At 35.4% G+C, this 27,861-nt stretch overlaps 1 protein-coding gene across 5 annotated transcripts in view; it reads right to left on the bottom strand.

Annotated features, from left to right (window-relative positions):
• LOC136417096 (protein cordon-bleu) overlaps positions 1–27,861 on the bottom strand; it is a 62,553-nt gene that overhangs the window by 13,463 nt on the left and 21,229 nt on the right. For 3 of the 5 annotated variants that reach the window (XM_066402605.1, XM_066402606.1, XM_066402609.1), the window contains exons 3-7: positions 2,681–2,809; positions 2,109–2,277; positions 1,844–2,057; positions 253–461; positions 2–200 (exon numbers count right to left, since the gene is read on the bottom strand). In XM_066402605.1, coding sequence (XP_066258702.1) covers positions 2–200; positions 253–461; positions 1,844–2,057; positions 2,109–2,277; positions 2,681–2,809 — 920 coding nt within the window. Of the gene's footprint in view, position 1; positions 201–252; positions 462–1,600; positions 1,730–1,843; positions 2,058–2,108; positions 2,278–2,680; positions 2,810–25,479; positions 25,770–27,861 lie in introns of those variants that run through there. The other 2 variants (XM_066402607.1, XM_066402608.1) reach the window with 2 other exon arrangements.

The raw sequence follows: 27,861 nt of genomic DNA, 5'->3' as shown, positions 1-27,861 counted from the left end.
CAATTTTCCTCCTCATTATTCACGCTCCCCTGAGGTGGTTTCGGAGCGGGTCGCCTCTTCCTCTGGGGAGGTTTGGGCTTCTCTAACGGTGGCTCCTTTTTCAAGGGCGGAGCAGGTGGGGTGACCGATCGTGAGTCATCGCTGTGAGTGGGTGAAATCGATCTGTTGTCGTTGCTGGACACAGACCCAGATCCCATACTCTGTAGGCACATTTAATTTATCGAATCATAGAAATTTCAAAAAAGATTTTACCGATTTTCCCCGTTTAAAAATAAGGTTGAACACACCACCTCCAGTCTTGTTATGCATCTGCTTACGTTCCTCTTCTTTACGCAGAACCATGATGTCGGTGGTAGAAAAGGCCTGGTTCAGGTTCGTGGTCCCTTTGGAAACTACGTAGATTTCGGTTATTTGGTAGTCGCTCAAGGTCAGTTTAGGATCTAGGACTTCGTCCAAATTTCCTAGAAAAGGATTCTTATAGAACAGTGTTAACAAAACTATTCCTTGAGAAACACATCTTGAGCGTTCCCTGTGTTACCCTTTTACGGCTGAAGCGGGGAAGACGCTTTATACTTTAGCAATTTTTAATGTTCCTTAATTCTATGGGATGTCCCGGGACTCAAGTTCACAGGACTTAGGGAAAAACTTACGCTTTTTGATATAAAAATTATACTACAGGGATACTGGTAATGGATTTGAAATTATATGATTTCAAAAGGCGATCATTTAGAAAGCGGTGTTTGTGCTAACTCGGACATTTTTAAGTTGTAGATCTTTATATTGGGTTCGAGGAATGTCCTAGGATTCAAATGAACACAGAATATAGAGCAAAGTATGCTCTGTTGGAAGTTTAGCTCGCGATTAAAAAATCATGGAAAAATGTGACTTTGCTAACGCCCTTGGGTAGTACTGGTTTGCCTTGTTACCCCTCCGAGTTTCCCATCAGTCCATATCCATATCAATTCTCGGGCATATCCATTTGTGTGTAGGTGAAGTTACGCAACGTGGTTCTAACCCAGCTTCAACAATTTCTGAGCAATTTTAATTTGTTTTGAACAAAATCTGATTATCTGCACAAACTTGCCGAAAATTGCAACTTTATTCTAAATAATCTTCCTAGTGACCGCTCTGTTACCGTTTCGAATATAGTAACAGTAGCACTTGGGACACTGCATAATTTCGGGGCAAAAATAATCATTTTTAATCAGGGAAGAGATTGCGAGAATCAGTAGTTTTGTCCTCCCCATTAATTCACTAGAGCCAGTTGATGGAAAATTGATACAGAACTTGATCAAAGATCGTTGCAATCCACGTGGCAATACTGCGACGAATGAATAATTCTAGCAATTCCGATACATTTCGATTTCATTTGCTGCAGTGGTCACATGGGCTAGACCCATTAAAGTGCACAATATGAAATTCGTATTTCTATCTAATCAGATTCAATAACTGCGATATACAATGAACCCCGACAATTCGCTTTATCACCCGTTTCAAATCCCTTAATAGCGATAGCGAAATATCAATAATAATTTATTGATATTCTATGTGGGCAATTAACGATACCAACAACTATCTAAGTGACAACAGATTAAATTACCTTTATTGCGCCTGGAAATACGGTACTACCAAATTCACTGTCTCCACCTCAAACTTCCGAATCGAAATGCTTTTATTATGGAAAACCTTTTTTGGTTCAGACGCCATAAATTTTTCGCAAAGACACCGTCAAGGCGGACAAAGTAAATCAAAATAAATCAAGCCATTGTTTGCCAGTGAAGATAAGACTCTATTATTATGTCGTTAACAATTAACGAGATAGTAACAATGATCTAATTCGTACCTGGATGCTTAAAGTCGTACTTCATCGGATCCAGGTTTTTCTCCTCGCAGACCTTCCTCATGATGTCCTCCAGCAGTACATTTCTGCTCACCCTCGTAACGTACAACTGGTTTCTTGGAAGGTGAACTTTCAGTCTAAAAGTGCTCTCAAAGGGCTGGTGCCCTGGAGGGGGTACGCTCTTTGGTTGCGGCACCACTCTGCCCTTAGGAAGAACCTACAGTAGAACTGAGAACTGGAGAGCCTTTACAGAGGGCGGCAACGTTACCCTAATATGCTGAGTGTCAAGGGTTCCAATAGGAGTATTGGGCTTGAAGGGGAGCGTCTTGTCTGAGTACTCTGATGAGGGTGCCATGCCGAGCACCTGCAGAGTGTGATTCGAAAGCTGGAGGTGGTTGGCGGTGGTGATCTGCACTAAGAGGTCCATCATGGGAGTGCTGAAATATTTTCAAAAGCATTAGAACGTGTTGACGAACGAAGTTCCAAGCTTCGCCTTGGCGAAAATATAATTAGCAGATTAAAAATGTAAGTAATACAAAGTGGATTATAAAATGGCGTATTTAATACCGTTAATTTGTTTGCAAATTTGCGTCATAGTCGAGCGGAAAGATCTGAAGATAGTCGCGGCTTATTGTGTTGTAAGGCAGGAAAGGGATCCTAACATGTGCGGTATATTGGTACATGGAGAGTGGTTTAACCTTAGAGGTGCTAAAATAGCCGGGTATGAATTGAGCAAAAACTTCCGATTTATTCACGAGAAACACTGCGCAGAAAAGTCGGGAAATCGAACGGATTTAAATTTTGTTCAAATGTATTACCGTTAAACCTCCATCTGCTTACCTTCTTTCTATTGACATTTTTACCGCTTTTCCATTGGGCAGATGCACAGTCAGATCCATGGCCCCTGCCAGCATGTCCGGAGGTGTATCCTCCGTGATCTGCATCATCGTCAACGTACCACCCCGCGCCCTGCAATCGAAACAAATCCAGTAGAGACACGCATGCGATATATATCACGTAACACATTCCATTAACTTAATACACTTATGTAAATAAACCGGGCGGTACTACCTGCTACTATTGCACAAATCATTCTTTGATTAACTTATCAATAATTCGAATTGTTTTCCGTATCAGACGTCGCCTCTCAGGGGAAAATAAATCATTCCCATCATTACTCGCAAGCATAAATTAACGGTGCGAAGGCAGTACCAGAGATTTCTAGACCCAAATTGGTATCACAAAACTTCATTTTTCGATGCAATCAGACAGCGAGCGGTTACGTAAGGTTGGTAAACAACGAAGCAATTTTGTGTAATTACGTTTATTTATGTTGTTGCTGAAACGGCTGTTGGTAAACGATGATGATGGTGAACAGACAATATTTCAGTTGTTTGAATAATAGCAATAAAATCTACAGAATGTGAAGTACGTAATTATGCATGTGCTCGTCCAACGGTTGGTACTTGGACAGGTTGTATTATGAGTAAATATTTGAGAGCTCAGATAAAAGCCGGTACTGCCTTGCTTGGTAAACAGGCACAAGTAGTATGAAAACACACAACGTGCGTGGCGAAGATTGCAAAGGAAAAGATCTGCCCTAATGACTTGAGCCTACTACAATATAACTCATTTAGTTGCTACCGAGCTTGTACTAATATGGGAGGTACTACCTTATGTCTGCAATACATGCATCAAAATGTCAATGGCGGAATGTTATAAATTGCCAATCTCTTGAAGGCTGCTAACAATAAAACCAGAAATTCCTGCAATGATGCGTTTTTTAAACCGCTCGCATCTGTTGACTTATTAATAGGGTCATAAATTTGCTAAATTGAAATAATCAGAGAGATAGCTTTAATTCAAATTCCAGTTCATTTCTAGCCAACCTTGATTTACTATTTAAGTTGTTGCATGATGAATTTATTCTTAATTTATTTGTATTTCCGCAATTTGAGTTAAACCTTTTCCTGCATTCAAGTGTAAAGTTGATTTTCAGTGTTAACATATGAGTTCAGTGGTTAAGCTATCGATGTCAATATTTCGTTGATAACTGCATCTTATCACTTCTGCACTTTGGACACCCCCGAATGAAGAATGCCAATAATGAGTTCAGTGTTGACAGGCGTACCATTGCAGTGACAGTACCACTTCTTGCATTCTTCCACGATAATTTTGGTATTACCAATTTTCGTATCATTTTTCGAAGCCTTGTATAAAGTATATACCATTTTTTCTAAAAAGATGAAAATTGCTAAAACGCTTGATACGGACCTGACCGTTTTACCGCACAACAAACAATACCAGGCAGCTCTAAATTGCTTCTCCCCGTTCACTTTTAACAATTTTTTTTTAATTCAAGAGCAGCATTAAATAAGACAAAAAATACTATCTTTTAACATTAAACATTTTTTTTAATGGTGCTTACGTTACCGGTGGCGCAAAATGGCCAATTTTTTAAAATGGAAATATGGGTCAAGTGACACCTTAAATTAACAGTCTTTCAGAACTGCATTCAGTGGTGTATTGCGATTCAAAACCTATTGATTATTTTTGAGAAAAACAAGTATAAATTTGATAAAAAGTGCAATACAAACTCAGTTAAACAGTACGTAAACAATGAAAAAACCTGTTTGTTGATAGGAAATCGGTTTGTTTTCGATTTTGTGCTCGCAAACAGTCTTTTGTTATTTTTATTTGTTTATTTATTTATTTATTTTTACAAAATATAGGGTATTCCTCTTTAAAAAAATCATTTTTGTCACGCCACGGTTTTCTGGATCATCCCGTAACTTCGAAAATATCAAACAATAAAAATTTATGAAAAAGTGAATAACTACTTTTATCTTAAACTCTTTTTCTAAACTTTACAGTTTTTCAAACAAGGTAGTGGACCGTCTTATGTGGACCGCCCTGTACAAACCCCTGAGGTTCTGCACAAGTTTACATTGACTTTTTCCTATTTTAGCTAAAATAAAAACTGCTTTAACACGGCTTAATATGGAAAATACGCATTACACAGTCCGAACCGACACCCGCATGAGGTAGCAAACCATTAATTTCTCTTTAGCTTCCAACCTTTTCTAAAGGAAAAAATTAGAATGATCGCAATACCAGTTAAATCGCAAATGGTTGTTGTTGCCTTGATTCGAATATTTTTGCAGTTAACCTAAGTACGGCATTACTCATGCTTCGAAGGCAATTATAGGCAATTAGCGGCACTGTAAATGAGTATATCTGCTCGTTCCAGTGTCTCAAGTCCATATTATGTACGAAGGTGGGTTGACCGTTCAAAGACGTGCAGATTGCTATTTCGCCCCAAGGCGAAATCCCGATCCGCAATGGCTAATCTTGAATTCGTCTCACAACATTCAAAATGGCGTTAAATTAATTTAAAACGTGGTGGTACTTTTTATGATTGATTTCCTGCTGGCTGAATGAATCGTGAGCCGAATAGGTGATCGCTCCGTTATTTTTTCTGTCCGAGGAACGGCGCGGGAACCCCCCGTATTGAGAAAAATCAAAGATGGCGTGTCGAGATCGATTGGGCATAGGTGCATGTACATGTTTGACCCAGTTGCGGCGAAATGAAGAAAAAGTCAAGAGTGAATGTTTTCCATTCATTGCGTTCACTTTTCTACTAATGCCTATTAACTCAAATCTATTTAAGTTTACTTATAATTTCACTGGTAAGACGAGAATTACGATACGGCATGAAACGTACATCAACAATGGTGAATTTAAATTCAGGCACTAGCGCAGGAAGCCCATGATTAGACGACGCTGTTTCTGAAAAAAGGAAGCAACCATGACTAACTGATGGCGAGGGTCATTGAATTCACAAATAAAAAAGAATGAATACCGAAGATGTTGCTGAAGAGCTCATCTCTAGGTCATGAAAAGTTGTTAAACCGCCGGCGAGCAACACAATACAGCTGTTAAACACCACCTACTTCTTCGATGTATGTATAGCAATTTAACGGTACATACTGAGGTGTTATTACAACCACAGTCAGATGATTGAAGAGAAAAAATTTCAAAATTACGTAAGAGTAATGACTGTCTGTATGCCATGAATTGTTGTTTAAGATTTACAGGACGTGTGTTATTGCTGGCCAACTGCTCATGTGACAAGTGGTTTCGATTAACGTTCTAATGATTATTGAGGAAAAAATCGCTAAATTATCAGTTTTTTCTATCTTATCGCTGTAATTAGATCTGTACTTTGGTTTTATAACGCAGAACTGGAGACGTAAACTATACAGGGTGTAATGCATTATCATTTCAGACATTTCAGGAGGCGATGGAACTTTGCAAAATAATAAGAAAATGCTATTGGATCCGTGGTCAAAAATGTACCATTTTCGATACCCAGGATGGTGCATTTTAACAGTTTTTATAATTTTCTTTTCGTTTAGATTTATTTTTATCTTAAAAAATTTGATTAAATGTTACGAATACCTTTGATAACTGAGCCAGATGATTATTTTCTCCTTACTTCCTTTATACTCTTAATTTGCATCTATAGATATTTCTGGAAATTCTACGAAAACTGTGAAAGATAAGAAAATACTATAAAAGACCAGAAAACTAAATAATTGACAAATTTGGTATCAGAACTCATACAGGTTGTTGCAAAAAAAAAGCATATAAAACATAAAACAGTACATGACCAAAAGAATGTAATACCCGGTATTTGGCTACCGATAATTTTGACATTTTGTTGTAATGGGTCTTAAAGGAATTAGGTGTACGAAATTTCAAAAATTGAACTCAACACGCACGTGAGAAAAACACAAAATATGAGAAAAAATGTGAAACGTTGCCATCCTATAGAAGGTGGTCTAAATTCGAGGCGCATCATTGGGATATCGGAAACGTTAAAAGATATGAAGTCGCTTAAATTGGGGCAAAGTTACACAATTATTTAATGTCCAAGAAAAGGCTACTTCGAAATCGAAAAAATTCCGAATACTTCCGGAAATATCCAGAAAAAAACGAAATTTTGCTGTATCCTTTTTATTTTTTCCTGACTTTTTTTGAAAAAAACATATTTCCAAATAAATGTCACTTCGTTATTAACCCTTTTTCGTCCCTATAAGATGGCGTTGTGAAATGACATTGAAATCTGACGTTTCGTTTTTGAGCCACTATCATTAACTTATTTTTTTTAATACGGACTTGGGTTTTTTATCTTCTCTTTTATTACTTTTTGCCCTTTTGAGAACAATTACGTATAAAAACCACCAAAGTAAGTAGTGAGTATGATAAAAATACCCTCTTAAAAAGTACATATCATTCTCCCACGTATCATTTTTAGCAGAGGTTTGTCTTTGTTGCAGTTTCTTCTGTTCGCGTAATGAATGTTTTCAATTAATTTTAATATATAAAATAAATAACATAAATAATTTCTATAAAGTATAACAAATAGATAGGACTTTAAAAAAAAGGCGTTTAAAAAAAAACTCATATCTGGACAAGTAGGTGACTATGAATTCAGTTCGTTCTACTTCTTTTTAAAAATAAATAAATAACTGTCATTTTGTTTAACTGTCACACTGTCGTTCTATCAAATCTATTCAGAATATTATAAAATTGATACTCCCTCTGACCCATATTATGACATACATTTCTGTTTTTGTTTTGTCCCAAATTATGGTATACAAAACAAATGAATTTATCTTTTTTTTACATTACTAATTATGTTTTACAAGTACATAATTGACATAAAATAGGTCTATTTGTTAGGTTATTCGGCATTTTGGGCTATGGCAAGAGCCTCTTCATTACACATTATTGACACTGACAAGCGTCCTTCACGGCGAAGTTTTTCTTTGTTCACGTATCGAATTTTGTAATTATTGTCCCCCCTAGCCATTAAAATAGACTCCATACACTTTTGAAGAGTCAAGAAAACATTATCTAATTCGTCTTTATTTAACGCATTGAAAGCATTTTGCACACATTCGATTAATTCGTCGATAGTTTTTGGGGATCCTTGATGCTGGAGTGACTGAATCGAATTGAAGAAACCACAATCCAAAACATTTAAGTCTGGACAATTTGGCGGCTGTGAATGGAACTGAATGTTCCATCCATCTTTTGATCTTTCAGTTAATAGAACTTCATCATTATCACGCGCATGTGGTTTGGCGTTATCTTGTTGAATATATGTATATGAATTTTAGTTTACGTCCTATTGGAAACTTAGATCTAACAGCTGGCAAAATATTTTCAATAATCATTTTTGTATATTCAACGGCGTGGATAGATTCAATATGTTTGGTTACTAATGATCTTTTTTTTCGGCCCTTGCTGTTTCGTTTGGCCGGCTCTTGATAAACAAAGGAGCAAATTCCGACCTTTCCGTCAAAGTACTGTTTTCTAGCATAATCAAAACGCGGTCTGGCCACTGCAGCCATGAACATAACTTTGGTAATAAAACGCTTACTTTTATAAGATCTCTGAGGTTCTTGCTCATCAAGCAAGACATAATAAGATCGTTTACTTTGAGTCAGGTAAAACCATTTTTCATCAATATGTACATTGTCATACATGTTTTCAAAAAATCCATTTGGCTTCACCTTCGATAAGTAAAATTTTATTCGACTTAATTTGTTTTGTTCTGTTAGCAATGGTTTCACTGTTGCTGTTATTCGCTTCAACTGTATGCCTTCTTTAAATATGCGAAAAGACTTGATCTTGGAATGTCTGATGAAAAAGATAAACTCCGGATTGTACTGCGACGATTGAACGGGATATCGCGGATCTTGTTCAAATTTTTTGAGTAATTTTGCGTTTTCGAGCACTTTTTTTTTTTTTTTTTTTAGATGAAACATCTGCACAAAAAGATTCCTTATCATATCGCTCTTTAGCCCTTTGCTAAATACGGGACACACTTAATCGAGTAATGTCGAATTCGGTTGCAACTTTGTTAATAGCACTGCGACTCTGTTCCCTACTTTATGCTGCAGTAAGAATTGTAAAATTCCATTGTGCTGGTCACAAGTCAGTTGTTTGGTTTTTTGATCTCTTCTAACATATACACCACTATTTTGATTTATTGTATCTCCCATATTTTTTTCTTAACCGATATTTGTTTTCATTTTATGTCTTTTGCACTTTTTTTAAATAATTATGACAAACTGTCAAAATTTCTTTTGAGCACAGCTTAATCTTTAAACATTAAGTATAGCATTGTTCTTTAAGATGGAATGATTAAAATCCGTTAAGTTTATTAAACTTTAACAGTCAAAGAATTTTAAAGAAATGTATACCATAATTTGGGGCAGAGGGAGTACTCATTATTATTAAAGGAAAATAAAATGTTCTCATCACTTGAAAGCGTGATATGATAAAAATTTATTACGCTTTTACCATAACAGTTCTAATAATTCAATTATCTTTAGAGTGCTATTTGCAATAATAAAAAACTTAAAAAATTATTTAAATTAGCGATCTAATTAAATTAATTAAAAAGGAATGATAATAATTCAAAAGTTTCTATTTTTGGTAAATAAATGCAAATTAGTTAAGGGGTCTCAAAAAAAGTGGCAATAATGAAATCACATTAATTTTGAAATATTTCTTCAAAAAAAGTTATGAAAAAATAAATATGATATTGCAAAATTTCAGGTTTTTCTAAATATCTGCGGAAGTGTTCAGAATTTTTCCCGGTTTAAAGTGGCTTTTTCTTGGGCAGTAAATTGTGCAACTTTGCCCTAATTTAAGCGACCTCGTATGGTTTCCGAGATTCCAATGACACGTCTCGAATTTGAATCACCCTATAGATTGAAAATGGTGCGTCTTTGACCATGGATCTATTAGCATTTTTTATTATTTTGGAGAGCCCCCTGAAATATCTCCATGAGGATATGTTACACCATGTAGTTAAAGATAACCAGTTAAGAGCATGGCTCTGATCAGGTACATTGATAATGAGCGTAGCAAATGATTTTTTAACGCTTAGAGGTAATTGGTAATGGAGACGCTTTTAAGTTATGACAAATCACCACCTGGAAGTACACAGCTCACATCTGAAAATAGGCGATACAACCGTACAATAAACAATACGTAATTACTTTATTTAGTGTGAGCAACTAAGTGATGAAGATGGGTACAATGCAGTGTTTCATCGGCCAATGACTCCTTCCCACAAAAATAATAAAATAAGATTATTTGGAGAAGAAGATAGTGGAGAAAAAGTCTGCCGTCTTGATGGGCTAGCCATTTTTCTAGCCGGCGAATTAGTTCCGGGCAAAAGTACCAAGATTGCCGTTTGTGATGGAATTATGATGATGATGAGGACGAGGACGCCGGTTTTGAAACGAGAAAATAATTGCTTTATTTATTTTTTAAGCTAAATTATGCATGACTTAGTTTCACTTGTTCAAGAGGCGATTTTGCCATTCTGCAAATGCCTTGCGGTTTGCTTACGCCGATTCCAATTAATAAATGTGTTTCTTTGTCGGATTGCTAATAGCATTATAGTCAATTAACGCGGAATTCAGCTTACTAAATTGACTTGTAGCAGAAATTTCTTTCCGGTTAAAAAACGCTCATATCTATAATTCATCGAATCGGATACAAATCAGAGAAATATCTAGGCAAAGGCAGAGAAAATTGAAGCAGTACCGCTGTTATATCCACGTTTCTAATGGCAATCAGATATTTATTACATAAAAACATTTGAGACTAAACCAGCAATAATACCGCTACGAAAGCCAGATTGTCAGCTTGAGATTACCCCAAATCTAGGGAAAAGTCACTGGAACATATATGCAATTTTCTTAAATCACGAGAAAAGTTGCATAATCAGGCAACACCGCACTAGCGATTATCCCAAACTCGCCCCTAATACTGTCTGAAGCCTCTAGGCTTTCAAATAAAACACAGACCCATATAATCCCATGTAATCTACATTGCATATGGGCAATATATATGACTACTTATGGAATTCCCCTGGTATACGCTTAATAGAACATTCCTGGGAATGGACGGATCATTAACGTAATCGAAAAAATTCGAAATCCTTCAGGAAGTATCTCGTTATTGCCATTTACATATATACAGGGTGAGTTTAGCGAAACCGACACAGAGCAGGTGCATGCAGAGGATCTAAAAATATGACGTTTTGTTGAATTTTTTCCTACAGTTGATAGTTGAGGAGATATTGACCTCCGAATTTGGCTAGTAAATTTCTAAAAAACGGCATATTTTAGTAATGCGTCTTCACAACCCAACCAAATTTGGAACGTGTTTTATTTTTATCAATATCTTTAATTGATAGACGCTCAATAGGGGTTGGATTAGGGATAAGATAAGATCTACAAGAGTTGGGCTTTTTTTACCTGTAAAGTCACGAACAATACCATTTAATAGCAAATTTGATTGTAAAACTTTTATTCCCCTAGAAAATTTGTCGAAAACCTCATTATTTTTGATAAAATCGAAGTTTTATGGAATAGAACCAAAAAAAAATTAAAGGTCTTCAAAGGGATACTCTGTATAAGAGTATAATAATCCACGCTGATTTTTTATGTTTATTATCCAGTTTTGAACTAAATGAAGCGTCCAGTTTCTCATAAAGTCGTTTGCAAGTTCAATGGTCTGATTGTCTATTAATGGGATAAAGATTTGATAGTATTTGTAAATTTCTGGAGGTGCTCCAAAAAACTTAATTGAAAATACATATCTTGAAAATGATTAGAGATATAAGCGTCTTCGCACAATACCTTTTTGACGTAGGAGAATTCAGAGTATCAGATTTCGTAAACATGTTGAAATTATTATCGGCAGTGAATTCAGTTAAATCGATGTTTTATGCCTCGATTAGGCGTGCTTAGGACCACCTATCAGATCACTTAAAACAGATATTTTAAATGAATTTATCGTTCTCAAAAATTCTCCTAGAAGTAATTTCAAGATTGTAAATTGAAGACTGCGAGATTTATCCCAATTTGCAGAATTAAAAAAAAATCTTTCGACCTCCTGTAGAATCAAAATAAGCAACTTTTGTGTAAGGCAAGTTTAGCTCAATCGCTCTCTTTGTTCACCCTCTGACACCCAATATTCGTTTGTATTAGTACTTCTGTTACACTGCGTATAAGGAGACTATTGTTAAGTAGTACGCGAATCTAAGGCTGTAATAGTCTTATAAATATTACATAATCGCAGATTCCCATTGCCGCCGAGCTAGGAGACTTGTTGCGTGTAGTCAATTAATTCTATATAAAAACCCGACAGTAATGCTCACACTTCAGTTTTAGCCTTGTATTATAACGATAAAAACTAAATTCCTCTCTTCCATATAAGTTCGTTTTTCATATCCGCCCAAGCACATATTCACAATATCGCAATTTCAATTAGAACATTACATTCTTGAAATGCCGCAACGGTCTCTATTATATAACAATTATATTAGAAAAAGTGATGGGAAAGAACCGTAGAAGACCATCATCTAGCTTGCGAAACTATCGCTCGCTATTGAATTGAAAAACTACTGGTTCACGTAATTGTTTGTTGGTTTTTAATTAGGTTGATTAAGGCATGTTATCACGCTGTCGCTTGTGCATTTTTGTCACGAGGTGAATTAACTTAAAGCGAGTTGAAGGAAAAAATACGCGAAATTGATATGTCAGAGAAATGAGAGTTGCTCAATTAAGCGTTTAGGTTTTTCTTATTTCGGCATTGTTTAACCCCATTTCGTAGGTATGGAACTGCTGTATGTTGCAGATGATTCTCTATAAACGAATGCATTTCAGTGTCAGAATACAGTTCTATCGAAGTCGTGCGAAAATAGTATTTTTAATATTTCCACGAAAGCTAAAACTGCATTAAAAGTTTGAAAATCCAACATGGTGCCCCGAAGAAAAAACAACTGTTAAGCTTCAGAAATGTGGTGAAAAAGATGGTACCAAACTTGAGGAGGTTATGGAGGACATTGCGATAGAAAATTATTGCATGTATAACTCTTGTCGAAAATGAAACGTTTTGGCTCTGGAGCAATTTTTGCCCAAAAATGTGAATATCTTCTCGTTGACGCTGAAAGACATTGATATTTAAAATAATTTTTATTAAAGACAACATAAAAATAATAAATTTATAATAATGATTCAAAACGGCGATCTCTCAACTAGTTACATAAATTTATCCGTCCATCATGAAATCGCACACCCCTTGTAGTAAGTGCGCTGCGCGAAAAGACAGGCTGCCATCACTCTCTCTAAAAATTCCTCGTGGGTGCTTACAAGGGTTTCATTTATAAGAACTTGATATAACTTTAAAAGAAAAAATCCAATGGGGTTAAATCGGGACATTGTGCTGGCGAGATAGGTGCTTCCCTTCTGATCCATCGCTCAAGAAATTGTAGGTTTAGATGATCTTATATATGTATAGCTGGCAAAATGTGCAGATGCATCGTCATGTTGGAACCACATTTTATCCTGTACCTCCATAAGGACGTTTTAATAAACGTCTTTAATAAAAATTACTTAAATACTGCTGTCTTTTAGTGTCTACGAGAAAACATTACATTTTTGGACAAAAATTGTTTCAGAGCTAAAACGGCTCATTTTCGACTACCAGTAGGGGTTTATGTGCAATTTTTTTTACCGCAATGTCCTCTATAACCTTCACAAGTTGGCACCACCTTTTTGAAATACCCTGTGTATAATATATATCTATTGATTCATTGGTAAATAGGAAGGTATTTTTGTTTGTTTTCCCTCGTGACTTGGATGAACTGCACTAATCCACCTATAATTAGATTAGGTCGTGAGAATGAGAATAGCGAGCGGTCTGTGCTCACTTACTCGCTTTCTAGTAGGTTTTATTTATAAACGCTTACAGCAGCATAAATGGGACTTTTTGTCCACAAAAGTAGTACCTCCTGCCAAGATCAGGTCGTGATCAACCTTGAAAGGTTCCGAACTTTTTCACGGGCTGCCAGTTTTGCGGTGGCCACTAAGCGAACGTTAATGCGTACAAAAATGGTCTGCGGCGAAACAATGAACAATTAAGACGGTTTTCAACCTCGGCGGACGACCGATATCCTCTGCGAATTTTCGTTATGCAATTCGCCTGAGGAAATTGGGTTCATTAGCCAAAATTTCAATTTAAAAAATTGCAATTCAATTGTATTCCAGTCAGCCCTAATAACGATTTATCTAATTGAAATATATGCTCCTCACGGACCTGCCAACGTGCCACGAAAATTTATACCCGGGAATGCGGAGAATTCGAAATGAGCTTACGTAAAACATTGTGAAGTTTTTTTAGTCATACCTCCTGGCATTAATGAATTGTAAATATTGGTGGTTACAACTTTTTTGCATAGGCCAACAAAAACAATTTGTACAATCGCCTATGCGACATTGAAACGTGCATTGATCAATACGAAATATCGTTTCGTTTCGTTTTGTTGATACAGTTCAAGGTAGAATTATCAATAATGCACGACAATATGCCCGCATAACTAGAATTAAAGTAGATATTGTTATCGTAACGTGACAATTTATATACATGAATACGCAATTTTGTCAAGAAAATATGGCAGGGTAGAACAGCCAAATCTTCATATAATTAAATACCTGTATATTTCGACATATGTGAAAAAAATACCGAAACACCTCAATTTTTGATTCTGAAATTACATCCCGTAACATAAAAATGTTTAACAAATTTTAACAATTGTAACCCCCACAGTTTTAAATTGGAATTATGGGTTTGTAATACCTCAATTGAAAGGTCTTTTCATTCTCTATTCAAAACTCCTATGGCTTTAATTTTATTGCAAAAAGTAATAGAAAAAAATCTGTAATTGATAATATTCTCTACGCTAAACTTAAAGCTTAATAACTAATATCAATTCGTTATTGATAATGCAATAAAATAATAAAACAAATCAATCTCAATCTTCTATAAAATGTTCAAAATGGATGCCTCATGGCCGTATATTAACCGTAAATAAAAATGTCTTCTTACATTAATCAACATCCGAGACATAACTGATCTAATCGCAAACGTTATTCTTCTTTTTAAGTCTGCTCGATCGCGTGGTTTAATTTGGTACATCATATTCTTCGCATGTCTCCATAAGAAGAACTCTAATGGAGTAAGATCATGTAATCGTGGTGGCCATTTTAGCGATCCTAGTTTCCCTATCCACAGATTTGGAAAAGTCAAGTCGGGGTACATTGATATTGATTTGTTTTGTTATTTTAATACAATATCAATAACGAAGTGACATTAGTTAATAAATTTTTCGTTTTTTTGTAAATAATTTGGTCAATTGCATGAATTTATTTATTTTTTTGTATTATTTTTCAATTAAAGTTTAAAACAATAGCAATTTTAAGTAGAGAATGAAAAGACTTTTCAAATGAGGTATCATAAACCCGTACTTTCAAATGAAAAAATTTGGGGGTTGCAATTACCACCCAAAGGGGGTTAAATTTAGGGGTGAAATTTTTAGTTTACACAATGTAATTTCAGAAACTCAAATCGATGTGTTTCGGCATTTTTTTCTACATATATCGAAATATGCAGAAGTCGAATTTATTGCATTCAGCTGTTCCAACCTGCATAGCTCGGAACAGGTACTACTGATTCAATTACATAATAATAGTATATTATGCTGTACCTGATTACATATACAGTCTAAATTACGTTGGTTCTAGTCATTAGAAAAATCCTAATTATTCAATTACGGGAAAAGTTTCCCGCATAGAGAGCCGCTTTCTTTCGGCTTGAAATTTCGCACCAAAACGCATTAATGTCCAAGAATCACGTTTCTCCTCTTCCATCGGAAGTAATAATCGTGATTCATGTTTAACAAAGCAAGGATCCGGATCTTTCTGCCCTTCAAATCATTAAATATTTCTATTTCAGAGGGACAAAAAGCGCAAATTTCTTTAAAAAATATCACTTTGGTTCTGTGGAAGGCGGGACTGCGACGTTCGGGTATTAATAAAAAGATTTTTGCACTTTTGAATTTTAAGAATTTATACATTGCAAAAACATCTGACTGGGCCAATAATTTTCTGGAAAACCGTTCATTAATTATCTCTTGAAAAGAGAAAAAATGTCACCAGGTTTCTTTGGAACATAAGAACGCGCGAGGATTCGGTAGTGATAGAAATAATTTTTGAGAATTTTGGAAACGTCGCACTTAAAAAAACATCGGAACGCGTCGATGATTTTCTGGAAATGCCGTCCATTAATTGTTTCCTAAAAACAGAAAAAATACTATTCTGTTTCCATTGAAGATAGAGGACTGTAAAGCTCGGGTGGTAATAAAAAATTGATTATTTTCGAATTTTAGAAATTTCTAAACTGCCAAACTAGCATGACACGTCAATCATTTTCTGGAAGTACCGTTTACTAATTGTCTCTAAAAAGTGGAAAAAATATTAGGCTGTATTTATGGAGAACAGAGGTATTAACACAATTAATTATTTTTTGAAAAATTTTCTACTTAGAAAGTTTCTTACTTGAGAAACATCGTGACACGCCAATAGTTTTCTGGCAATGCCGCTCATTAATTCGGCCCTAAAAACAGAAAAAATGTCGTTCTGTTTCCACAGAAGAGAGAAGCGCGCGGCGAAGTTCGGGTAGCAATACAAATATTTTCGAGAGTTTTTAAACTTCGGAGCTTTTTGAAAAAACTTGTAAAATTCGAAAATTCTGATTTTTTAAAAATAACTGAAAAACCGAAAATAATTGTGTTGGCATCGTGAAACTACTCCCTTGAATGAGCAAGTTTTCTTCCATTTAACCTCTTCTGTATCGACAACAGCAGGGTTTTACACAAAGAAAATCAAATGCTCCAAATAAAAACGGGACGAATGAGCCGCAAAATATTGAAATGAAACTGGTCAATACTGGACACCTTTCAACCCCACTTTAACCCCCGTCCCGATCAATGTTGCGTGACGTTTCCATGAAGCCTCGACATCAAAACCCGGAAACAATCATTTCCATTTCACAGGCCTTAATCTTGCAAAATTGAATTATCGCAACTTGCGACCTCCGAGGCACTTGAGCGGTTTCCGATTAACTCAGCCGAGCTAATTTCATTACAAAACTGCAGTGTGCTCAATCGGGGGTACCCTACATACACCTAGAGAGATTATTAAATTCCTCACCTTATCATTTAAACGAATCGAATTCTTCGACGACTTAATGCGCGCCTATGCCATTGTTCTTGCGAGCCGCGCATAATGGCTTTATATGGGGCTTGAGATTAGCTTGAAAATGACACTTAGTCCATGAGCATGTTAAGTTAATTAATTTCTCGCCCTGTTGCCAAGTCATTTTTACAGTAAGGTAAATAAGCAATTACGGTGTTCTTCTCACTAATTTCTCCCACAATTGACAAATTGCCGGCGCGTTTAACACTTAAGATTGAATTCGCTTTCTATTTCGCACATAGAACAGATCTACTATCGCGAAACGCAATAGGCCGTTGAAAGTATCCGTGTAACAATTACTATTACCCAAACCGCATCGAACAATGTACTTATCCTTTATAATGCAAAGCATGCATGAAGCTATTATTCAATTCGGCCGTATTGTTGTGTTAATAGAGGCCAATTTTTGCATTTATTGGTCGAGGAAAAAAGTGTGAGAAATTTTTGAGCGCCTTTATGGGCAGATATCGATTGCACATTATTGTTTTTAAATTGGAGAAATATGGATTAATTCATTACAGCAAAAGAGAGACGTGTGCTGACCTATAAAAGTTCGAAGATCGACGCGACTACAGCTACAAAAGATACGAGGTCGGTTAAAGTTGCTCAATTTGTTGTTCCAGAATACGCCGTTTTAAAATTTTCAACATTCCTAGGGGTTTCGGAGTTATTCGAAAAAACTGAAATTTCAGAAAAACGTTTTTTAGCGACTGAATATTTTTTTAAAAAGGAAATCATAGTTGGTTATGAACTTAAAAAAATGCCCATGTTTAACCGTTGCCAAAAATCAGGGAAATAGGTACCCACAATTTTATATCATTGGAAAGGGCTAAGCATGAGCATTTTTTTAAGTTCATAACCAACTATGATTTCCACTAAAAATTAAAAAAATAGGTATCTCTGATAACATGGGCAACTATAAAAAACCGAGTAAGCTCTTAACTGGATTGCACTGAAAAAGTGCCTTGAAAATGTATTTACAGAATTAGAATATTCCTTGAAATAGAAACATTTTTCAGCAATTTTTAAAATAGTCCAAAATTGAAAAACGCTCTATATCTCCGTTGGCAATGAAAACATCGTCAAGCGGTTTTTACTATCAAACATTTCTCAAAAGTCGAGCCCATGACATCTAAGTCGATTTTGCTCTATGTAAATAATTGAGGAATGGGTTTTCTCTGTTAAAACAGACCAATTCCTACCACACTAACCTGAACTAACCTGAGGCATTACCTCCTAGAAAACAAAGTTTTCATGTGGTAGTACTTCAGAATATAAAAAAGAAGGTAGTGCTTTTTTAATTGAGTATCTACTAATTCTAGATGATGCTTGCTTTTTATTTTGCCAGAAATAAAAACTCTATCCGCGTTCTTGTTCTATCCTATGCCTCCTCATATCATCACACTTCCTCCATCAAGTTCCTTTTCCGAAAACACTTTTTCTTCTTTCTTTAGGTCATGATAATCATCAGGACCCTCGAGGTTGAATTTTTTTTTCATCTGAAAATAACATTTTCCTCCATTCTTCTTTCCAGTAAACGTGATCACGAGCAAACTGTTTTCGAGGTTCCTTATGACTATTACTAATTGTAAGTAGTGGAATCCGTTTCATTCTTCTTTTCTTGATATGTATGGCACCATTAATAACCCTCGTTACATTTTTTTGTATGGGTTTGGACTCCAGTCTTCTGTGCAATTTCCCGTGCTGTTAAACTTAAATTTGAAGCAATTCTCAAAATTTTTCTGCTGGTTAAGACCGACGACCTACGTGGTATTTTCTTTTTTCTATAGCCCTCCGAGGTTAGAGTTAGAGATAACTTTTCTACTCCTTCCTGTATTTTTGGAAATTTTAGAAATGGAGAGCTGGCCATGTTACATTCTTAAAATGATAACGCGTTCGGAAGGCGTTAAACAACTTGCACGACCCATTGGAGGTGTTCACTTTCACAACAGTAACAAAATTGAATACACTTATTTATTTACATCACGGAATTTCGGCAATATTTGTTTATAAACAACAAGTGTGCTATCTTTTTGTCCCAATACAAATTTAATTTTAAACATCAATTCTTTAACAAAAAAAATATCAACACTCAAATCGCCAAAATACCTTTGCATTTTAGTAAAGGAAATGATATACATAAATAATTATCAATAAACGATCAACATATAAACAAGCAATTAAGAGCAGCAGCAGCACCGTGGGCTATCTTTTTGTCCCGGACCTGAGGTACTATTAAGTAATTGTATCTTTCCTTTTTTTTATTGTTTTGCAACCAGTTTTAAGTTGTTGTAGAGAAAAACAATTTGAAAGTTTTCGAGGTTAATCTGCAAAGTAACCATCAAGGGACTTTTAGAAAACCTAGGTGGTACCCCTCGGTGATAGTTTATAAAGAAGAACATTTTTCTTTATCAAATAAACTAGCTAAACTATTCATCCAAACTCTGTTTATTCTTAAATAAAAACGGATAATGAGGAGTCGCCCAATATCAGGCAGGTTTTTGCAAAAATATTTGAAGATGAGAATGGTGAATACTCCAGTGATGTGGATGAGCGGGGAGATGTCGCTGTTAAGGCACAAACGGGAGTGTCCGTGACGACGCCAGAGCCACTCTTGCGCCAACGCGATCTGTTGCACTACGATCGTACTCAGAAAAAACAGTTGAATTCAAAAATGTGAAAATCCAAAATGGCGACTTTAAGGAAAAACAAAGTTGATGGGGATGGTCGAAAATCGAAACGTCGGTGGCATCAACTCGTTGTAGAAAAGGGAAAGTTGCAATGATGAAGCGTCGATCGTTTTGAAACAGCTCGCCTAATAATCTGAGAAGAAAATAAAAAGTTTTTCCTTAAAATTACAGTTTTTTCAAGTACCTCCGAACAGGATTTTTCAAATATTAAAACTGCGCAATTTTAAACTCGAAATTACGCAACTTTGCCCCAAGTTAACTGACCTCGTATCTTTTACGGTTACCGAGATCCCCATGGTTGACCTCCAGAAACGGACACCCCGTATACAAACATTTTTATAAACTGCGATTTTTTTGAGTTGTTCTCAGCTTGCTCTACCAGCAAATGCTACTTTTACATTGTTTCCATATTGTTCGCGATAACCTGCCACTGTCCCCAATAAGCGGCGTGAGCCAGCATGGAAAAGTGAAAATTAAAATTCATAATGCACGAGTCTCATTACTAAAACGGTAATAATGAGTATTAAAAAACTGCCATCATGCCCGTTGCATGCAAATGGCATCTAATTGCATTTTTTTTTTGTAATTATCAGCTTCGAAAACGGATTTTTAGGTTAGTGAGTGCATAAAAGCTGCTTTTCATTACGCGTACGTGCACAAAAAGTATTTGGCAATAATTGCCTCTAACAAGCTCTCGATAGCGAGTAAAACCTGTTTCATTAAAATCAATTTACGTAATACCTACAAACATGTTTTTCTAAGGTATAATTATCACGTTTAATTTATTTGTAAATGGGTAATCGGGATAGTTTGGCTGCTGAAGGTGAACTTCTAAGAGAGTGCATCGCCACTGGACCCGATGTCAATGAATCTCGTGAGGAAATTTTAGCAATTGTTACCAATTTCTAAAGCGGGAAATATCTCATAAACTGCTGCTGCAAAAATCATCCCATAGTCATATGACTACCAGACAGACAGACACAACGTCGTTTAACGGGCGATTTCCGAGAGTGGGTCAGGCAATATTAACATAATCTCGCTGGACCACATATTTGGTCAGTGATATTAAGCGGACATCTTTATAGAGGATGTTAAAGAAGGCGCGGTGCGACGAAAGAGAGAAAGAATCAATTGTTTGGGTTTCATCGGGCCGAATATCGTGTAGAACTAAATCAGAAGATTTTTAACCGATGATGAAGAGGTGCCTAGGACCGTTACGTAAAGATAACTAATTAAGCGGCAACTACAAGTGCTGCTCATTAAAGTCACCAGGAAATCGCCGTCTGAGATTATTACCAATATTACTAACACATAACATTGCTTTAATATCTGTGCCTATAATGTAGCTCAAGCATTTTTGTCGTACGGTTCTAGATCCGTTATCAGTGGTTGAAAAGCAACTTTGTAGACAAGGAAACAATAAAAAATATAAACGCAGATAGGTTTAAAACGAGGCGAAAAACAGCAAGCTGTAATACGATATACAAACGGTACAGGATGTAACAAATTCGAGTCTGTGAATGGGGATCTCGGAAACGGTAAGAGATACAAAGTCGGTTAAATGGAGGCGAAGTTGCATGTTTTGGTGCTCAACAAAAATCCATTTGCAAATTTTAAAAAATCCGAATACATTCGGAAATATTCGATCAAAATCGAAAATTTGAATTTTTGTTGAAGTAAATGAACACTTTGTTGGAAATTTACCTCACTAAAATAAAAATGTCTAATAAAGTTAGTAGACTGAGTAATAAACAAATTAACAAAATACGATTATTGTTTAATAAAATTACTGGATTGAGTAATAAATAAATTAACAAAATACGATCTAATATTTGTTGACTTAACATAACAACGCAATTAAAGCCTCCTTAGATGAAAAGGTTTTTTAATTTTTATTCGTATAAAATCCACTAAAATACAGGAACATAATACATCACTGGAAAAAAATTTAATGTAGGTTCCAATTTTGTAAAAATCCAAGATGTCGCCAGAAGAAGAAACTCCAAAATAATTCATATCTCAAAAATCAATCGTCGAGTAAAAACATCGATTACACCAATAGAAGACCAGACAAAAAGTATTCCAGTAATGTTTCATTATCGGCTTTTATCGCCGATCAGCGAATTATGATTTTCGAGTTTTTTGAGAAAAATGAAAATCCAAATTTTCGGTTTTTGTCGGATATTTCCGAAAGTATTTGGATTTCTTCAAATTCGCAAATGGATTTTTGTTGAGTGCCACAATGCACAACTTTGCCTCCATTTAACCGATTTTGTATCTCTTATCGTTTCCGAGATTCCTATACCTAGACTCGAATTTGTTACACTCTGTTTATATAGGGTGACCGTTTTTGGAGCGCGGCCATGGGGATATCAGTAGCCACAAAAGATACAAGGTCAATTATTTCGGGACAAAATTGAAGAAAAAAAAAGCTGAATGCAAAAATGTGAAAATCGAAGATGGCATCCGTAAGAAAAAACAAAATTAGTGATGGTTGTCGGAAATCGAAACGCCGGATTTTGACCTTTCCCCGATCTAACAGACCTCATGTCTTTTATGATTACTGAGATGCTCATTACTGAATTTCTGAAACGGACATCTTTTATAGAAATGTCTATGTTAGCTCTGTAAGTAAAAAATACCTACCCAGAAGCGTCATAATATATGGGTCCTGGGTGTGTTTTGCGTTCCCTTTTACCAGTACCACTTACAGTGGAACCCGACATGAAACCGTCGATAGTGCTAATGGACTCCGCCAACGCCATACGTAATTAAGGTTGACTAATGTGAAAATTTACGTCTGAGTGCCAAAAGGCGCTAATTATGAGTCTGGGAAGACAGGCAGATTTGAATCAACAAAGCCAACATTTTCAGCCAGCACAGTGGTCAAAAGTATTAAATCCATGTATAATGTCCACTTTAGTCATCCATAACTTACTCATCACAGAGAGTAGTCGAATAGCTTTCCAGTTCTCTGCTTTAAAGATCGCTATTTTTGTACAGTACGTCTTGTGTTTTATTGAATACCTATAATCTGTTGGTAAAAAAGAACATTCTGATCCTCCTACACTTCAATGATACAAAACAGCCTGTAAAGTGTTGCGTTTAATGCCTAGGCAGTAAAGTAATACTTTCACTCTCTAGGCATTAAAAGTTTCACTTTACAGATTGTTTTGTGCCATTAAAAGGTAATCTTATCCGGCAATCAAAGAAAAAATTGTGATAAAGGTATTTTTTGATAAGCTAAATTCGCATTTTTTAAATTCACAGAACTAGCACAATAAATACCCTGTAGAGGTGATATCAAGGCCAAAATTTCAAGCAACCTTTCCATGATAATATACATATTCACATAATCGTTGAACCAGTTTGAATGAAAATTAAAGTTATTGATTATAGATCATCAGAAATACATTAGTGTGGCAAATAGTGCATTAAGTTGGTACTAGCAGATCATCCTTCTGACACCAAGCATTTTAGAGATTGTTTATCATAGTCGTGGTCTGCCTGGAACCAGTTTATCCCACTGATGCTTCAAATGCAGAAATTTGAAACTTAAGTTAGATTCTCTTTGTTAGTCCCTTAATCAACTTCAAGGTTTTAAACCGCTGGCGAACTATTCGATTTGATACTAAGAACATCGATACCCGAAACACTTCTAATGATCAATGGATTATTCAAAATCAATAAATCATTCGAGATATAGCTCATAACACAACTGTGGCTTTAATTGTGGGCAGTAATTATGAACAGGTTTGACCATTTTTGGCCACTACCCTGGCTAAAAATTTAAAAAGGGTTTTTGTCGATCCTAGTAAAAAGTTCTTTTTCAATCGGAAATTGGGAAGTACCTCCATCGGAGTTTTTTGGAGATGTACAAGCAACTTGGACGAACCGACGGAGCGACCTTATCAGCAAAGAGCACATCCAGCGTGTCAATTTGAAAACTAATCATCCTCGATATTTCAGTCCTTATAGAAAATATGTAAATATGCAAAAACGCATCGATTTTATTTTCAAGGAAAACATTCTTTAAGTAGATTTTTTTTTTAATTTCATGCATTTTCTAGAAGGATCGGAAACAAAACTCAGCTCAGCTCAAAAACTAAAACCTTCAGTAGGAAGAGGGATCGAGTTATACCTCATTTGAAAGGTCTTTCTATTACCTCTCCAAATATACCTGTTTTTTTTTCATTGAGACGTTTTCGAAAAATCACAATAAACAAGATTAGGTATTAACTGTATTATAGAAAATTTTTTAATTAGTGTTTTAAGTATTCAAAATGCTGTCCTTTATTTTCTAAACAATAATAAAGTATGTTTTCAAATTCCACACTAACATTCACAAAAATTTCTATTTGAATTTGCCAACACTCAGCTGTAATTCTTCTCTTCAATCCTTCCAAATGTTAAGGCTGGGTTTTATAAACACTAGATGATTATTTTGGTTTTTATTTGTTTATTTGTATGTGTAAATGCATTTATTTAAATATTTTACTCGCACAAAAAACAGTAAGAAAAAGACTGTTCGATTAAAAAAGACGATGAGAGTTTTGAGTTTTTTGTTAAATTATTATTTATTATTGAAAATTTTATTTCGCGAGTCAAAGGCTGGCAATAGCGTTTTACAAAATGTTCTTTATTTTAAACAAGATGGAGTTCTACCACGCTATTTTCTTACTGTTAGACAGTGGTTACGCGACAGATTTCCTGGCAAATGTTTTGTTGAAGAGGACCAATTGAGTGGTCACCGCGATCGCCTGATTTAACACCTTTGGATTTCTTTCCCTGAGGACGTCTTAAATTTGTTATTTATAAAACCCAGCCTCAAGATTTGGAAAGATTGAAGAGAAGAAACATAGCTGTGTGTAGAAAAATTCAAGTACGAGTTTTTGTAAATGTTAAAATGGAATTTGAAAACAGACTTTGTTACTCTTTAGAAAATAAGGAACAGCATTTTGAACATTTAAAACATTACTAAACAATTTTTCTACAATACAGTTGACATCTAAGCATGTTTACGAGTTGGATTCAAAAACCTCTCAATAAAAAAAAAAACAGGTAAATTTGGAAAAATAATAGAAAAACCTTTCAAATGAGGCATAACTCAACCCTCATTCTCATTTAAAATTTTAATGGTTGTTTCCACCCTGCTAGAGAGTGACCGCAATTTAATAGAAAACCGACTTAAAGAATGTCCCCCTTGAAAATAAAATAGGTGTGTTTTTGCACATTTACATATTTCCTATGAGGACCGAAATATCTAGGGTGATTCGTTTTCAAATTGACACGGTGAACATTTCCGTTTATTATTCAAGTCGAATGAATTATTAATCACTAAGACCATCATAATAGTTCTCAAAAAACTAATTTACATTCTCTTATCATTTTGATTCATAAATACATTCGTATAGACATATCAATCAAATGATATCAACCTGTCGCATGCTTCCCACTCCCACATAAGTTTCACAGCATATTTAAATTACATTATTCCTGCGGTATTTCCTTGATCGTCTAGTATGGCTTTTACAGTATTCGCAAGAATCTGCTGGGAACCAAAATGACCAACTCCAAACCCACGCTCCGCTTCGCAAACCGCACCGAATCAAAAAAACTCTAAAAGCCATAAAGCTGTCTTCGCAACATCTATTTGCAGTACTAATGAACACTTACGACCCATTAGGAGACTACTCTGTCGTCCTTGACTAAACCAGAAAGTCTAGTTTAAGAGACAGAGCAAGGGCTATAAACTCACCTATCTCGGGAATCGAAATCCGCTTTGACTATGATGCACTGAACCCATTCTCACTGAGTATACAGGAAGTGGCACCGTTGCCAAAACGGGCGAACGAAAGTACCCAGTCACCAAAAGCACCAGGAGGCCGCCGGCACCTGTTCGGGGCAATTTCACCTGCACGTCCTTCTCGCGGCCGATGACGAGGTTGTTCGTAGATATCTACGTGTGGGTACCGCTGTGGTACGTAGGTACCTGGAGCACGCGCCTTCGACAACAACTAGACCCAACTGAACTGAACTGAATGGAACGGCTTCACCCCACGACGCCGTGCTCGGCGTTACAAAAGACGCATGCTAGGCCGGACGGCCTTTGAAAGTCGCCGAGCAAGGTTGGCAGATGGATAATGAGGACGAATGTGTGAATTTTTAATTTTTGCCCATGCCGGGATTGATTGGAGTCCGTGGGGAAGGCTGGAGATCTGCATTGAAACAGCAGCAATCTATTATATTGCAAAAATGCTGACGAGAGTGATGAAGGAGGGCCGCAAAAAACTTCGAATAGAACATGAAGCTTTAATATATAGAGTGTTTGGAAGAGGGATTGAAAGTTTCCAATGGGTAATAGACGGGTCACTTTAAATCTATACAACCGTACTTATCCTTAAGTCTCATGGTTTTTGAAGTATCGGTCAAGGGGGACAGTAGGTAAGGCAGAGTAGAGGGGCCAAGTAAATGTATTAGAAATGGAGGCCCCCATTTTGAAAATGAAATGAATTAATAGTAATATTGTTTAAATTAGAAAATAAAAACAAAAAAAGATCTAGTGTTATAAGCTTTAAAATGATTAATACTGTATTTAAAATTAATGTCGCTTATTTTCTTATTGTGAGTAATATTTCCTTTTGTTTTTAATTTTGTGAACTATAATTTCGTCACAATGTCACATATCATTTGAAAACTATTAAGAACGTTTGAATGTTTTGAGCCGGCGCCGCGTTAGAGATCTGTTTTTAATGGAAGAACAAACTGGAACTAAAGTATTTTAACACACTAATTTGTCCACGTAAATCTCTGTAATAATAATGTTTAATTAATTTTTATTTTACTTTGTCAATGGGCCTATTAAGAATATAAATTATATTAAAAGAAAGTATACACACTGGCAAATTTAAAGAAACGGATTGTTTCAAGAGCCACGCTAAGGCCCTATCAGAAATATGAAAAGATGACCAACTGCAGTTGCAAGGGATCGAGGGAGGGAACACGCGCTATTGAAGCAGAAGAAAAACTGCTTTAAATGATTAATCAAGTTCAAAATGTACAATTAAGTTATTCTGTTTAAAACGAGGTTTTTGTTTGAGTGATATCTTCGAGTTTCTTTCTTTTTCAACAGGTTTCACGTGGTACAACTTTTGTAAAACTTGTTTCAATTACTTCACTTAATTTCGTATGAAGAAATTATCGAAGAAATATTGACATTATATATGCTCTAGAGAAAATAATTAGATTTTATGTCTGTTTCTTTAAATTCGCCGGTGTGTGTTTATAAATAGGAAGGTAACAGGAAAGTACATATATAATATTAAAAAATATGAACATAATAGTATGAACTTAATGATTTCATATCTAAACCTAAGAAGGCCGATATTTCAAAAAAAAATTAGATGTTGCACAAAGCCTTCATAAATGTTTGATCACCAAGTGACCAAAAATATAGACAACCAAGTATACACTGATTGGCAACATCGTTCAGTTTCTCGAAATAAATTCACTAAATTAAATTAGCTGACAATCCTTGTTTATAAAATTGGGTCTTTAGGGTTATGTTATTACATGTTATGATTGGATATTCTATATGAATTTTTGGTTTCAACTCGAACTAAACAATACACTATTTTAGCTTCTAAAAAAGCTTTTTCTGATCGGTAGGCGAAAATTGCAAGAAAAAAATCGAAAATCGCAAAAAACGTGTTAGTAATAAACTGTTACATAACCTTAAATTATATGCATCAAGCTTTTACACATCACCATTACAACCAACTTCTTGAATTTTCAAAAAAGAACTAGTTAAGTTACCAAAGTTTATAATGACAACTCAAGAAAAATAAAACTTAACGTTGAAAGTCAAGTGGTGGTCAAACATTTATGAAGGTTCTATATAAACATAGCTCCGATAATACTTCATTTTCAAGATACAAGGTGTCGAACTTTTTTTTTAACTCGTTATTTATTTTTAAAAAAGCCTAAATAATAAAATACAAACTAATATAATGTTGAGCATTGGTGATAGTTTTTAATGTACTATAAAGGAATCTTTTAAGTTAAAAATTGTTTGCCCCCTTTTTCTAGTGGCGTGCACAGAGGTAACGCCGGAAATTTTAGAAAAATCAAACAAAAAAAA

This window comes from Euwallacea similis, chromosome 26 (genome assembly GCF_039881205.1).
Source record: "Euwallacea similis isolate ESF13 chromosome 26, ESF131.1, whole genome shotgun sequence".
Lineage (NCBI taxonomy): Eukaryota > Metazoa > Arthropoda > Insecta > Coleoptera > Curculionidae > Euwallacea > Euwallacea similis.
The sequence above is the reverse complement of the archived record's forward strand: the minus strand, read 5'-3'. Positions and strand labels throughout refer to the sequence as shown.